Source organism: Paramormyrops kingsleyae, chromosome 25, assembly GCF_048594095.1.
Source record: "Paramormyrops kingsleyae isolate MSU_618 chromosome 25, PKINGS_0.4, whole genome shotgun sequence".
Classification (NCBI taxonomy): Eukaryota; Metazoa; Chordata; class Actinopteri; order Osteoglossiformes; family Mormyridae; genus Paramormyrops; species Paramormyrops kingsleyae.
In genome coordinates this window covers 29,239,753-29,256,161 of record NC_132821.1, presented here as the reverse complement: position 1 = coordinate 29,256,161, position 16,409 = coordinate 29,239,753, and the positions used below count along the sequence as shown (strand labels likewise).

The 16,409-nt window shown below is 46.9% G+C and overlaps 1 protein-coding gene across 7 annotated transcripts in view; it reads left to right on the top strand.

The window, feature by feature from the left end:
* The window catches only part of LOC111853062 (receptor-type tyrosine-protein phosphatase delta-like), a 276,305-nt gene that overhangs the window by 167,787 nt on the left and 92,109 nt on the right, over positions 1-16,409 (top strand). For all 7 annotated transcript variants that reach the window (XM_072707602.1, XM_072707597.1, XM_072707596.1 and 4 more), the window contains exon 9: positions 11,669-11,879. In XM_072707602.1, coding sequence (XP_072563703.1) covers positions 11,789-11,879 — 91 coding nt within the window. In that variant the 5' untranslated portion in view covers positions 11,669-11,788. The remainder of the gene's footprint in view (positions 1-11,668; positions 11,880-16,409) is intronic.

Sequence of the window (16,409 nt, the reverse complement as noted above, 5' to 3'; positions counted from 1 at the left end):
AGCTATGGGCACGAGGCAGGGAACAACCCAGGACAGGGGGGCCAGCCCATCACAGGGCACACTCACACACCATTTACTCACACATGCAAGCTCCGCGCACATGTAACCCAGGCAGAGACTCGAACCTGGGTCTCAGAGGTGTGAGTGTTTATGTGTTTATATAGTTTTGTGTTATCATACACGGACATATATTTATTATATTTTTCGATGATATATTTGTATTAGTTATTTATTCTGTCATATATATAATGTATGCTACTATTATCCTCTCACATATTCACTTCAGCTTCCTTCACCCTCTGCATCTGCAATTCTTGTGTTTTATTCTATTACCCTGTGCATTATTGTCTTTTCCATTGTGTTTTTCGAGCTACTGGATGCCTAAATTTCCTTCGTGATTAATAGCGTATCTATCTGTCTATCTGGTGAAGTCACTTTGCTGGTCCGGGGATTTGAACTGGTGACCTTCCGATGACCCGCTGAGTTGCACTCTGGACGGGTTGCATTGGGGATTAGCCTCAGTGTGAGGATGAGCCGGCTTGCTCAGCCTCACGATGGAAACAATCATACCCTCAAAGAGTAGGACACACACACACACACACACACACACACACATACACACACACACACATACAGAGGCACAACTTCAAACAAACCCAGCCATCCTGTTCTCATGCTTTAACCCCACAACACACACATTCAGATGATCTCCCTCGTTGCCCTGCTTTCCCGCCGTTATCCGGCCACTCAGGATCAGGACAGGATCCCTCCACCCCCCAATACCTGACAGATGGCCCCGCACCTACAGGAAGTGACACGTTGGCCTGGCCGGTCCAGAGGTGGAGGGGCTTTATACTCCACACGCCTGCCTGTGCGGGGGAGGCGGTGTGCCTGGGGTCCACCCAGGACGCACAGGGCCAGATGGGTCAAAATAATGGGCTAGAGTAACCGTGTCTGCATCTTATGTTAGGGGGGCAATGGGGAAAGTTTGCTAATGTGGAAGTTTTCCGCTCCGATGTGACGACGTGCACCCCCAGCCCCAGCGAGAGAGGGAGAGAGGGAGAGAGGGAGAGAGGGAGCTCTGTCCCGAGGCAGCGGGCTGTGTGTCAGGCACTATCTGCTGCTCTGCCGGCTGTAATTAGGTAAAGATGCATTCCTCTGGTTTATCTCGATGCCAGCTGGAGCTCAGCCCTCCCTCCCCGGCCTCGTCGAAAGTCAAGATTAATGCGGCCGCGGAGGAGGCTCGATAAGAGACGGTATAAATGCCGTGTGGCAGACACAGGGGTGCCAATCACGTTGGCGTTAGTGGTTGTTCTGTGCGGCACGTGCCCTGAGAACTGAAGGGCATCCCAGCGGTGGCATTTCAGCTATTAAAAAAGGTTGTCTCTTAAGTGCTAGGAACCAGTCATTTATTTTTAAAAATATGCATGTTAAATATCTGTACGGTATAATTACTAGTGAATTTGTCAAAATCAAATTCACATTGCATGTGTCACATACCAATCATATACGGGATGGCTTGCAGTGAAATGTTATTTTACGGCACTCCGTGACACAAGACACAACAGCGGGAGACAACCGTAGCAGCGTTAGACAGGGTTAGATAAAGTGAACCAGCGAAAAAGAAACGATATCACAAAATAAGAAATTTACATTGCGTGTCTCTGTGTGTGCGCGAGTGTCTTCTTGTACGTTGTTTCAAATATAAGCTTTTACAGCGATGCTCATGGTCATTAATAAATAAATGCACATTTAAATAATGGAAGAATCCCATGTTGGACATGTCCATGCACACTTTGATTGCATAAGCGTATGTGAGAGCGCTGTTCCTATAGAATGTAGCAGGTAAGATGATCATTGACAGATCAGTAGCTACTTGTCTGGACTTCATGTTCAAACGCGTGTGAGAGGAGAATCTGCGGTGTACTTCATCTCTTCAAATCGAACAAGACTGGATGGATGTCTTGTCCATTGGGTCCAGTAGTCTGCCTTACAGCCTCCCAAACTTTTGATGGTTACACACTAACATGTTGTACGAAAATTTCACAGACCGGTAAAATTTGCCGACCGGGAGGGTGGAATTGCTTGGTAAATAAGTGTAACCCCTTTTTTTTTAGATGTAATCAGAACAGGCCAACATCAGAGGTCATTAAAAACAGGCCTGACTTGAAATATATAGTTTAGTTTTGGAGATGATCCAGCCCCTAGCATTCTGCCGATCTTGCTGACTTGAGGAAGTACATCCAGATGGGCATCTGGCTTATCACCCGGCTAATTCAAGCTGCGAGAGAAAACCAGCACACTTCACTACATCTCCATGACCAAGGTGTCGCACTTCAGACATGACGGGTTTACCACGGGTTCAGGAGGACCTCCCATAGTTGCCCAGGCAACTGCTGTCCTAGTGCGGTGACGTGGTAGGCGGGGTGCCACCTGGGAACCCGGCACAGACGCACATTAGGTCGGCTGGATTCGGCCGGGGCTCCTGAATGTCTCCATAGCACTCAGTAATGTGGTAACTGACCAGCAGATGCCTGACAGACCTCGCTGCCTGATGTTTACATGTCTGTGTCACCAAGGATCTGCCCAGGGGATTCTGGGTAATACCTACAGAGAAGTTGCTTGTAAGCAGTCATCAAGCCAAGGTGCTAGAACACCTCAGAGTATTAGGTGCTAGTACTCCTCAGAGTATTAGGTGCTAGTACTCCTCACAGTATTCGTAAGTCTGAATGACTGGAAATAATCTTATGATAAGACTAAAAATACCCTGCAGCTGGGTTTAGATTCTGTTCTTTTGCAGACTTTAGCAGTAACTGGACTTGCCTGCAGAGGTGGCTGTCTTTAACTCCTAATATAAGTCGTTTGCAGTACTGCTTATTACCCCTTGAATCTTGACAAAAAAGGGACAGAGTGTCCCCCTGACTCTGGTATGGGACGCGCCTCATCAATGAATGAAGTGTCTAATTATGATCCTGGGTTTGGTAATTGCACATCGCTTAATCCCCAGATGCGAAGTCCTTCTCACAGGGACCACCGGCGGAATGCGGCGCTCGAGCCCTCCTCCGTTTGGCAAAGCCATCGCTAAAATATTTATAGATGATAATTGAAGAGCTGCTGTGAAGTTCCATTGACGGGAGGCAACCCCCCCCACACCCCCATCCCCTGGCATTTACAGCTGAGTCGCTTATAAAACACTATAAATGTTCCTGGTTTCAGTACAGCTATAGATCGCTACCTTATGTTTCATCCTTTCTCATTTGAGATTGCATGTTCAAAGGTGCAATGCCAAGGATTTGTCCAACTGGCTGTCTGTCTGTCGTTCTCTCTGTATCTCTCTCTCTCTCTCTCTCTCTGTCCTTCTCTCTGTCTGTGTATTTATCTATCATACTGCCTTGTTTGTCTGTTTGCCATCTATCCATCTATCTATCATCTATCTATCGTCTGTCTGTCTATCACTCTGTCTGTCTGCCATACGTCTATCTATCTATCTATCTATCTATCTTTCTATCTATCTAACTATCTATCTATCTATCTATCTGTACATTTAATGTACACTGTTGTGGGATGTATATCAACAGTATATAAACAAAGACATAATACATATACAATCGACATGCAGTAGTGCAGAGAGAACACGTGTTTGTGTGCTAATGTAGTCCATACATTAGTATCGTCCACATTCTGCTGTCCGCACAGTGCCCTTGTTAACGTCTGTGTGGTCTCACGTTATTGACTTTGGTGCTGATACCCCGTATTACACAGCTGCCCAGATGGTTTGGGGGGGGCGGTGGGGTGGTTTGCGTTCGCCGCCACCAGAGAATTGCTACATTTCTGCTGCAAGGTTACACACAGGGCACTTGACGCTCTACTGCTTCCAAGAGTCAACCCCTGAAATCACACCCATAATACAAGCAGATGGCCATTCTGAAGCGATGCGACGATCATCCGCGAAATGAACTCCTCCCCGTCATGTTTGACTCATGAATAGCATTTGACATCTGTGCATGTTGCTATTATTCATTATTGCTGTTTTCCTGTTGGAATTAGTCTGGCTATTGAAATTATTAAGGATATTGAAATTACCCCATAATTAAAGAGCTGCTTCATATTCTTAAGCCCAAAGCAACAAACAGGCCAAATTGTTACCAGATCAGAGTAAATATTATGGCATTCGGAAGATGTCATTAACATCTTCTCCTGTGGTTATTTACGAAATGCAGATGCTGTGTCATGAACTGAAGGAAATTCCATGTCAATAATGACTCTGTGCTTAGTCGTTTGGTGTCGCTTTGACTTGGGGTGCACTAGTCTTTACGTCAATAGTAAGTGTTACCCACATTCTCATCGCCGTTGCTTGTCTAGTTTCCTGCTGTCTATTTATCTTTTATTTATTTGTGTACTGTTAGTGTAAACGAAGCGCGTGCAATTGTGCGAGACAACATGAGTAATATAAAATAAGCAATGGATGATTTGGGGGTCGCCGGCTTGGGCTGTATCACACACTCGCTACAGTTTGTGATACATGATGGGCTGCGATCGCAGCGAAGCGTAAGTGACGCTGTTTCCAGTGGGAGAAAAATTCTGAGGCGTTTTCAGCATTCGCCACTTGCGTATCCTCGCTTGGAAGATACTCAAATTGAACCGCGAATGCCTCAAAAACGCTTGAAAGAAGACGAACAAATAAGGTGAAGCAATGAATTATATTTGTTTCTAGTAGCTTAATTAAAGATTTTTTTGGCATTCATTTTTTTCATCTGTATTTACTAGTTTAAAAATGTTAATATATAAATTAAAGATACAGTATTTATCATATTAAAATATTAAAGAGCTCTTGTATCGGAATTTGTATCGGTATCTGCAGTTGAGTATCGGAATCGGATTGGAACTGAAAGTGTATCGGTCCATCCCTAGTAAGGACTTCAATGGTCTTGTAGCACGTGGCCAATAAAACAAGTTGAATCTCAATACTGTATGCTTGCCTGGGGGCTTATGGGTAAACGTCCATGGAGCTCACCCCTGCGCTATTGCTGAGATCTCTGCTGTGAAGCCCTCTATCGAAACAGCTCTCCTGCTTGGGTTCTCCAAGACTTGCCGGGTCCTAAAGGAGACCAGAAGAAAATTCTCTTCGTCCATTTTTTCGAAGGGGTCGAGGCGTAGGGCCAGTAGGAAGGGCGAAGCACGGAGATCACACGTCAGCTGAAGCCGTGCTTCATGAGCCAATGGCACGTATGACAATTACCATGGTAAATGATGTTTCAGGGTACCGCGCTAAAATAATAATAATAGTCATTGGAATCTCAGCAGTCAGAAATAATGTATGTATATGCATATATATTAAAATTTCGCTCACAGCTTATAATAAAAAAATTTGCATTTAGATAGCTGGAGTTACATGACATTTTAATTATGCCGTTGCCCTTTCATACAGCCATGTATGCCTGAAGCTGGACATTCTGTTCTAACGACCATTTGTTGTATACATTTAAATAATTGATTACCCTATCATGGTAGAGGAGGGCCTGATCTACTGTCCACTGTTAAATGTATTAGGAAAACTGACCTAATAAAGTCAACGAAACAAACGAAAAAAATATCTGCTAGCTTTTTTATTTTAGATTCGTCTTGTGTATGAGAAACATAGACCTCTGTAATCTGTAATCATGGGAGTTTTTACTTGCACAAAAATATTCTGAGGGCAGAAAGAAAAAAAATTATTGGTTCAGAGAGATAACCAATCAGATTGTAGAGGACATGGATCCGAGCAACTAGAAGTGGGCCCAACCAATTATAAGTCTTGGTCCTGCCTCCTCTAGTCGCTTCGACCCACCTTCTCTACAATCTGATTGGTTATCTCCCTGAACCAATCATTCTTTGTTCTGACCTCAGACCACTGTGCAATTAAAAGTCCCTCAAATTATCTGTGCTGGATAAAAATATGGTTAAAACATTGCTTCATTTTGAAGTTCATTCTCTTTTTAATTGCTCCATGCATGTATTTATGAGTTGAATTTTGGATGTGAATGGATTTCAGTAAGGGTTATGGACACACTGGTCCTTATATCCAGCTAGACATTATATAGGGTAATTTCAGTTGAGTACCCTGCATAACTGTACAACAGCCAGACCCTCCACTGTGTCCGTGAATCAGGGGCTCCTCTCTTTATAAAACTCTGTCCTTAACCATCGTGCCACCTAGTGTCCTGTTGGTAATATGAGTCTGTACCCTTTTAAGGCGCTTTATCCGGGCGTTCCTCTGTGTTTGAGTCGGCGATGACACACAGCAGGGGGAGGTTGTGAATTGGTGGAAGGAGAAGCATGACCTCATCCTCCTTCGCTGTGTGTGGGGTGGTGCGGGGTGACGACAGCCGCCAGGCCTGACCAGACCGCCGCTCTCGGGGGCAGCCGACTGGCGTTTTGGATGCCGCGTGACCTGAGGGTGGCTGCCTCGCTCCACTGTTTTCCAAACTGCTCGTCTGTTTTGTCCTTCTCTGCCATCTTTTTTCTTTTTTTTTTCTCTCTTTCTCTGTGACATCAGCTCACATTTCACTCACTCTCAAAATATTTCATTTTTCGGGACGTGCGTCATCAGACAGATGCCAAAGGAGACTAGCAGAGACTGTAAAATATGGAGGAGATAATCGTCATTATACTGATAATTTTCCAGCCTTCCTTTACCTAGGAATCAGGTGTGAAGCCTCCATCCAATCAGAATCAGTAACTATTAAACTAACTACCTGGGACAACTGAACATAAGGTCTGGGTTTGGAATCGAAGACTCAATTTTGAATAAGGGGGCCGGAATGGTCCCGGACAGCATTAAAGGCAATGTCCCGCCAGGCAGAGCAGGACCAGGAGACTATGACCCTTGATTGCTGGCTCCCACAGAGCTGCAGACATGCGTAACCTTGCAGCCGACCCCGGTTCCGGGATGTGTGTGTCTGATAGGGCAATGGTGTGATAACTCAACTGAGCGATGGTGGGGGGGGGCAGTGGTCACCCGTACGGGCTCAACAGCTGCAGCAGAAGGTGACTTTGAGGAGGAAATGCGAGGGAGGCCCCATCGCAGGGTGCTGATTGGCGACTCCCAAAATGTCCCCGACCGGGATTCCCCATCCAGCTAGCAGTCGCTAATTTCATTCCGACATCGTTTTTACCTGTCGCATTTGAAGATTGTCAGAAAAAGTAAGCTCAGAAAACAACAGAGTTTAGTTTAACAACGGTTTGCCAAGAGCTTAAGTGGTAGTTAAACCAGCAATGTCTCCCACAATCCATCATGTAAATGGATAATCTTCCCTAGAGGCTAGGTGACACATTTCTATAGGAGTAGTGGGAATCACATGGAAAACCGTGGAAATTGGACTGGTAAACTGTTTTTAATCAAACTTCATATGCATGAGAATTAAACTATCACATCTACGCAAATAGCTTTGCGGAACTAAGCTTGCTCATATATGCATATGTACACTTCACTGTAGTAAAAATAAATATTAATGCACTGGTGAGGAAGAGAGTGAGTAGAAGTATGTGGCCTCCCTCTGTCACTCACTGTGATTGGTTACTGGGGAGAGATTTACTGCATCTCAGCCAATGGGAGTCCCTATGGGAATAGGTAGGCATTAGTAAGTGGTTGTGTTTGTAGCCCGCATGAAGCTACTGGGCGAGGATATAGATGCATTGTTAGATTTCTGTTCGTATTTTGTTCCGTCATGTTTTGGCAAAAGTATCTTAAGTTTTCCGTGTGGAATTTTGTCAAGGTGCAGGTTGTTGATGGTTCCAGTTATTTTATTTTACTGGTCTCTGACACTGAGGCCCCACACTTTTCAGGACATCATGCATGCAGCTCAGGAAGTAGCCAAACTGTAAAAAGTATATTGTCAGGGACATGGTATGAGAAATAAATTTTCTGTGTGGGATCGCATATCTGATCGGGAGATTACGGTAATGGAGATTACGGTTACTTTAGCCATGAGCCACTGACAAACATGGGGGCAGAACGATCGTTTCCCGCTGCCGGGCCGCTTTAATCTCCAGCTGCCCACGCACGCTTTAGCGAAACAGCTCCGGCGTTCCGTGTCAAAGACCCGGTCGCGTAATCGCGCCCGAAAGCGCACCTCGGCGTCTTTTAAAGGGAGCCCTCAGCAGGTGTTAGCCGGAGGCGAAATCACCAGAGCACCGTGGCGATAGTCTGCGGCGTGAGCCATTATGGGTAATTGCCTGTCAGACTGCTTGCCATCAAAATGAAAGGCATAGCGTTAGAAGGCCTACGCTTGCTCATGAGGGGAGGATGTGTGTCGTCCCCCCCCCCCCCACTGCAAAGGATTGCTCTGTTGTCATAAGCATGTGGAGTCAGATTTAAATCAAACAAAAGAACGACTCCCCAAGCTCATTGTCCCTTTTTATTTTTTTCCCAATTAGCAGGCCGCTCATTGTAAAACGCTAGTCAGCGGTGCATGAGGCTGGCAGGCGTACACAAAGTGCTAAAGCCTGCCGTCGAACGGAACCCGATGCTCACACTCACGCTCTACGGACGTCAGCACTTTCGCGGTTTATGGGCCGACGCTGTGCCGTCGACGTTAAAGTTTGAGTTCTGCTGAACCATTAGCTGGTGCTAATGTATAAATTGCCAAGATGTCGGTCTATCTTAATTCAACGTTGGGTAACTGGGAGCTAATCCCTGGGCACTAAGGCCACAAAATGGGCAAATACAATATTTATAGACACTAGTTACTCTAAATCAGGGGTCCACAACTATTTTTCGCTGAGGGGTAAATTCCAACCACAGCACACATCTGAGGTCCACTGTGTCTGAAACAAATTCCGACCAGGGAGGACAAAATCGATTGCAGTCCAGATTCAATTGTATTTCAATCTGGATGTTAGCTGGAGACTGCCAGTTGGTGACCACGACTCTAAATGCACAAATGTGGGAGGAATCGGAATCCCTAGAGCTCAAGTGAGATTCAGACCCCCAAGTCTGGAGGAGTTTGGTAGTAGTGCTACCCGCTGAGCCGCCACACCGCCCACGACTGCCAAGATAAACGTCACAGAAACGTAAATACGCAAATATTTTGTCATGTCCCATCTACAGAGGCATCAAGGTCATATGACCACGTTTACTTCTTGAGCCAATACTCTGGACATTCCTTTGTCCCACCCCTGTGTGTCGGCTCTTCGCCGCGGCCTCTACGTGTGCCAGGTCCGCGATTCCTGCCCCGCGGCTGACATCCGCTCGAGTCCGCGGCTCCCAGCTTGGAGCAAGCTGCCGCCTCCACGCGTGTCAAAGCCTCCGGACACCGAGAGCACGTCCCCGCAGTGCTGGGAGGGGTCCTGTGTGCCAGGTCCAGCCCACCTCGGCCTCCGGGCATATGGCCCGTGGCGGCCCGTTCCCTGGAAGTGTAGTCGGGAGGCCACCAGCGGCAGTAGCGGCTTTGTGGCCGAGAGCAGCTCTGAAGGCTGTAAAAAGGAGCCGGGGGAACCCTCATGACGACCAATATTTGCTAGTGTGTTGTTCTAGTGAGGGGGGACGTTTACAGGAAGAATTTTATTGGCCGAAATGTCTCTTCAGCTAAGGAAAGCCTTTCTTAAACGACGCTAATCTTCTCCCGACGTTTAGCGTTGACCACTTGCGTTCGCCTGGTCGAGGCTGCAAAGCGTACAGATGGCTAGGTTTGTAAGAATCAGCGTGAGAGGGTTAGGGGTGTGATGAGGAGGGTGGGCGGGAGGGGGGGCGGAGAGGACCAGTGAGCAGAAGCAAGCAAGCAAACATCACAGATGACTCACCAAACCTGAGATGCAGAATCCGTATAAATGTCGCATGCATATGTATCCCTGACAATCCAGCCTTTGTGTCCCAAGCCCCAGTCTCGACGAGAATGATACCTCTGCTGTTTATTGCTCATATTTAATCCGTTTCTTACATCACTTTGGTTCCCTCTTTAAATCAGATGGCTCCTACTGTGCTCACCTAAGTTTCCAAAGTAGGATTACGAGTTTCGAGAATTAACTCTGCCGCAGATCCTCTCTGAGGGACATCGGCTACCCAAGTGACAAATTTGGAGTGACAGCTCCAGTATCTTTGGACTTCGCTTTCCGTTTAAAGCACACAGACTGAAAGGACAGGAGCTCTAAGTAGGTAGAGGGAAAGGCACTACTTTGTCAGCATCTACTGCGGCAATTGTGTCGGGGAGCTTGTTATCGGATACGGAGATAAATAAACCGTTTCATTTAAAGGGATTACGGGGCTCTGCTAATGTTATTTGTACTCATAAACAGACATCTTATTGGTCTGTGGTGGGGAGATTTGCGACCGGACTGCCAATGAGAGACACTGCAGAAAGGGATGCCGGTTAAGCCACGGGGCCGCATTCCGACTTCCTGTCGCTGAGTGGCGGTTAACTTTGAGAAGTGAGGGAAGTACGTGCCGTGATGTGTCTGGGAAAAACTGGAGGGGATTTGAGAACATGCTGTAACGGGTGCCAGAGTTCATTAAACGAGGGGTTGGAACATCCTCCCACAGGAGTGATGTGCTAACAGAGTCACTGGGCCTGAAAGCTACATACCGCCTTGGCTGCTACTTCCTGTCAGAGTCGACGTGTCTTCAGGGATCAAGGCGGCAGCCTGCCTGGGTGCCTGTGATGGGCACGGCGTTGCTTTGCATTGTTTCTTATTGAGCGATAAACACAGAGGAACCAGAAAACATATTTGTCTATTTTCTTCTACCATTGGCTTTTCGGTAGCTACGCTATTTTCCCTTTTTGTTGACATTGCCGCACAGTACCTCGCCAAGTTTCTGAGCGTTTATAGTGCAGAGAAATTTTATGCCCTGAAATATTTATCAACAGACGCCATAGGCTCAAAATATTAAGATATTTACGCCTTGAAAACGAACCTCGGTCGCATGGAAGGATCCCCTAACTGTCCTTGTTGGTTAGCATTCATACCCCGCACGCGCTATTTTTTTCTCTCGCTTCCTGACTCATCGAAATTGAGGGGATAGCGAAGCATCAGTGGTGGATGATGTGACGGTTTCAGCAGCTTGTGCCGCGTCTCCTGCAAGGCGGACAGCTTGAGAGGGAAGTTCCTCTGAAGATCCAGTTGACTGGTCAGGCCCAGTGGCTCGGTGGACCAGTGGTTCTGTACTCTCTGAGTGCCGTCTCACCTGAGTGGGCGAGAACCCTCGACACTTACAGCCTTCCTGGCTTTCTGACGGGAGTCCCACAGGACGGAGGCGGGGAAAGGCAGCTAATACATGAATGGAGAGGATTAGTCCGTATCAAGGGCAGGAGACGCGTCCAGGAGAAGCCCTGGTGATGAAATATTCAGGACATATGATTCTATACTTGCCCTTTCATGGCTTTGCTAGACAGAGCTTTAATTGGAAGTGTTCGAGGAATGTGAATGTTGATGCTGTTAAGGAATGGCATTAAAAGAGAATATGTAAATATTAGGAAAATTCTCCCAAAGTGCCTCAGACTTTGTCGAGGACTGTGAATATATCCCCGGGTATCTATTTTGTCATTATCATGCTTCTGTTTCAGTGACTGGGGTGGTGATGACCAGTATGATACAGTTTTGCAGTGTTGGTTTACAGTGTGCCGTCTCTCCCTGTGATCTCGGAAGCCGCAGCCGCTGTCCATCTCACCTGCGGCTCGTCTCTCTGTCTCCGCAGGCTGTGAATATCTCGCATCTGAGCGCCGAGACCCGCCTGACTCACTGCGGCCCGTGAGCCAGCGTGCCGCGCCCTCCCTCCTCCTCCCTCCCTCCCTCCCCGCCGCCCGCCTGCTGAGGGATGCCAGCGCCGAGCCGCGGAGCGATGCACAGAGCCGGGCTGCCTCTGCTGCTCCTCCTCCTGCTCCTCCTCTTCAGAGCCGAAGCTGACAGTGAGTCGTGCTGCACCCCCTGCCCCCCCCCATCTCTCTTTCTTCTTTTCTCTTTTAATCTCCCTCTCACTCGTTCCCATCTCTCTCACTCCACTCTTCCTCCTTAATTTCTTTCTAGCCTTTTTTAGAAGCCTCCTTTACACAAAATATACACTCACCTAAAGGATTATTAGGAACACCATACTAATACGGTGTTTGACCCCCTTTCGCCTTCAGAACTGCCTTAATTCTACGTGGCATTGATTCAACAAGGTGCTGAAAGCATTCTTTAGAAATGTTGGCCCATATTGATAGGATAGCATCTTGCAGTTGATGGAGATTTGTGGGATGCACATCCAGGGCACGAAGCTCTCGTTCCACCACATCCCAAAGATGCTCTATTGGGTTGAGATCTGGTGACTGTGGGGGCCATTTTAGTACAGTGAACTCATTGTCATGTTCAAGAAACCAATTTGAAATGATTCGAGCTTTGTGACATGGTGCATTATCCTGCTGGAAGTAGCCATCAGAGGATGGGTACATGGTGGTCATAAAGGGATGGACATGGTCAGAAACAATGCTCAGGTAGGCCGTGGCATTTAAACGATGCCCAATTGGCACTAAGGGGCCTAAAGTGTGCCAAGAAAACATCCCCCACACCATTACACCACCACCACCAGCCTGCACAGTGGTAACAAGGCATGATGGATCCATGTTCTCATTCTGTTTACGCCAAATTCTGACTCTACCATTTGAATGTCTCAACAGAAATCGAGACTCATCAGACCAGGCAACATTTTTACAGTCTTCAACTGTCCAATTTTGGTGAGCTCGTGCAAATTGTAGCCTCTTTTTCCTATTTGTAGTGGAGATGAGTGGTACCCGGTGGGGTCTTCTGCTGTTGTAGCTCATCCGCCTCAAGGTTGTGCGTGTTGTGGCTTCACAAATGCTTTGCTGCATACCTCGGTTGTAACGAGTGGTTATTTCAGTCAAAGTTGCTCTTCTATCAGCTTGAATCAGTCGGCCCATTCTCCTCTGACCTCTAGCATCAACAAGGCATTTTCGCCCACAGGACTGCCGCATACTGGATGTTTTTCCCTTTGCACACCATTCTTTGTAAACCCTAGAAATGGTTGTGCGTGAAAATCCCAGTAACTGAGCAGATTGTGAAATACTCAGACCGGCCCGTCTGGCACCAACAACCATGCCACGCTCAAAATTGCTTAAATCACCTTTCTTTCCCATTCTGACATTCAGTTTGGAGTTCAGGAGATTGTCTTGACCAGGACCACACCCCTAAATGCATTGAAGCAACTGCCATGTGATTGGTTGATTAGATAATTGCATTAATGAGAAATTGAACAGGTGTTCCTAATAATCCTTTAGGTGAGTGTATAGGTACTTACTTCTTCTGTGTCGATTGATGTATTATTATTATTATTATTATTATTATTATTATTATTATTATTATTAGCCCCCTGACCATCACCAGGATAATGGATGGATGGATGGATGGATGGATTATTGCAGTCATTATCATCTGGTTTTTCCCGCCCTGCCCTGGAGTAGTCAGGTGGTGGCAGTAGGGAGCACACCTCCTCCCTCCCTCTATCAGACGTATCAGGTTGTGCAGAAATAGCTGGGGCTCTGAGCTCATTCCGCCACACTGCGGGCCGGACGTCACAGACCCCGGGACGGACGGGCAGAGCCTAGAAGTGGAAAAGCGGTCAAAGAGTAATGCTGGCCTTGTGCTGTGGCCTGGGAGGTACCAGGGAGGCAGAGATGAATGGAGGAGCCACCTCCCAGCTTTTTTTGTGCCAGGCATAAACTCCTCACAGCCATCTGCATGCTGGGCTCCCCGTGAGCCTCCTCCTCCACCTCCTCGCTGGGGCGGGAGCATTTTTCCTCCTCTGTGTCTTCCCATGCGGGGGTCCCACGCTGGTGTGCCCAGATGGCCTGGGGGGGGGGGGCTGAAACCTGTAAAGTGTCCATCTTTACCTCCACAAGAGACGCGGGGGGGGGGGGGGGGGGAATCCTGCATCTAACCGCTGCCAGGCACCAGGAGCTGGAAAAACTCTCTGCAAATATTTACCGTGGGCTGGTGGCAGCGAAGGCGGGCACCTTGGCGCTACGTTCCCGGCGCAGGAACGGCGAGATGGGCTCATTTTACGCCCAGCGTCTCGTTAATCAGGGCCATCAACAACAAAGCTGTTTTGGGCTGGCTTTTTGTATACAACTGCATTAAAATAGTGTGTTCTCACTCAGTTTCATAAAAAAAATCACCCCCCTCCCCCAGTAAAAACTTACCCCCCCTTGATAAATCTCTAGTGACTCTTCTGATGTTCACTATAATTTCCGTTGATTGTCTTTCTGTCTTTTGTAGCCTTCTCTAGTTAGACACATACACACATAACCAGTGAGAATTACGGGAGAGTCGAGGTAAAATCGAAATGCACAAGCCAAGCCCTGCAACCAGAGGCGTAGCTGGAAATTCTGGGCCCCCTGACAAAATGCCCCCACCCCCGCCCCATTATACAATTTTACATCTTCATGGGCCCCAATAAAGTGCTGGGCCCCCTGAATCTGCCAGGGTATTCCTACCCCTCCACACCCCCGCCTACAACACACAAGCTCGTGCAGGCGGGCGGGACTCGAAACACACTTCCTGTAGCGACAAGGCTTCACTGCTAACAGCTCAGCCAGCATGTGACCTGTTTACTGCCAGATTTTTTTCTTTCTTAATCGTTATTGAGGACACGACAATGCATACAGCTGAACTCTGTTTACGTATTTCCCCCGCAGAATGCTTTCAGCACGACACAGTTTTTCATTCAGAAGGCATTAATCTCATAATGAATAAATCATTTTACTAACCCTAAAGGAAGCTGTGCTCTTTGTGTGGAAATAGCCATACATGGTATGGTGATGTGGTGATGGCACCGGGCATTCTGAGCTGCCCACCGCCCACGGTGACAGGGAGTCCCCCCGTCGGAGTGGCCACTTCATGGAAGCTTTGGTAGTGCTGGCAATCGCTGAGCATCGCTGAACGCATCGGATACCTGCTCAGAAGATACCGAATGCTCCCACTGCACAAACTGTTCGCATCGCTGTTATTGCAGAGAATATCCGCAAAGAACTCAATAAAAAGATAATTAAACTAGTAGCATTTCGGAGAAGCTAATTATCTACCACTCGCATCTTTCCTTCCTGCCTGATTAATCAGCTATAGTATTTTTCGTATTTTGCCGGTGCAGATTATTATTTATTTTTTTTCTTGCAGCTTAGTATTGCGATTACAGTTATACAGCAGACCGATTGATTTTTGGATTACATCATCGCCGAGGCGCGATCCTTATTGGGAGCTATACAGACGGATTTTATTCCGAAGGTAATTTCCCGTTTCTGGATGACAAGGGAACTGAAGCTCGTGCATCCCCCCACCTCACACGTGAAAGTAAATGTATCCGAAACAAACATGGAAGTAAGAAAGCAATCGGCCGTGTGGTTGGGGGGGAGGATTGAAATAGGATTTCTCAAGCGGTAAGCGGAGCCGCTCAGAATCATTTCGCAAATTTCGTTTATCAGATCTTTACTGTCCGCAGACTTTTGTGGGGCTTTTTGCTTCTTTTTTTTCTAAGTTCAGCTTTGCCACAGAACCATTGACATATCCTCCACTGACCAAATGGCCGACCCCCAGAGACAGTTTTTTTTCATCATGAGCGGTACGGCTGTTCGGCTGTTATTAACGGCAGGTACGGCTTGCGATCTCCGCAGTTGGCGTCATTTGGCTGATGCAGCTCATTGTAAATAGGGACGCCTCGGTCCTCGGGCCGGCCTTTTTTCTCTTGCAGATTTTGACAATTTGACATTGTGCCACAGGTAGATGGATCCACCGAGTCCGCGAAGCCGTTCCTTCCTTTTTGGAACTGTAAAATAATTCCTCTGTCACCATTGAACATTATGCATAGGGCTAAAAAAAGAATCATTTCAGGTCCCAGGGCCTTGGAAGTGTATTGAAGCAGATTAGGTTTATAGGGAATGTTCTCCGTTGTTATACCATTTTGAATGGATTTCACTACAGGTCAGGTCCAAATGGCTAATTAAAGTAATTATTTCATGGGAAGAATACAGAGTAAGGTATAGGCCTACGGTCTGACTTTAACGTTATTAAATAATACTGTAAAGGACAGTGTGCTGCAATAATCTGTATGTTATTTTTTTTTTCCATTGTTGATTTATTGACTTTGCAAATATGCATGACTTTCATATTTAGTGATCTAACGAAGGTTTTCTGTGTAACTCCATAAGGTATATGACAAATCGCACGTTTGAATGTCCAATCATTGTGCCACATCTTACACTGGTATGATTTTATAACCTTATGACCAGTGTGGTCTGAATTAAATTGTTTTTCGAACCCGGGTTCACCAGCTGAGTACCCCTGATAAAGTCGGTAGATGTAGCTTTATGGCAGTGAAATTCGGGGGAAGGTGAGAGGGGATGAATGGATGGATGGATGATTTGACATTGTGCCAGGGGTTCATTGGGATT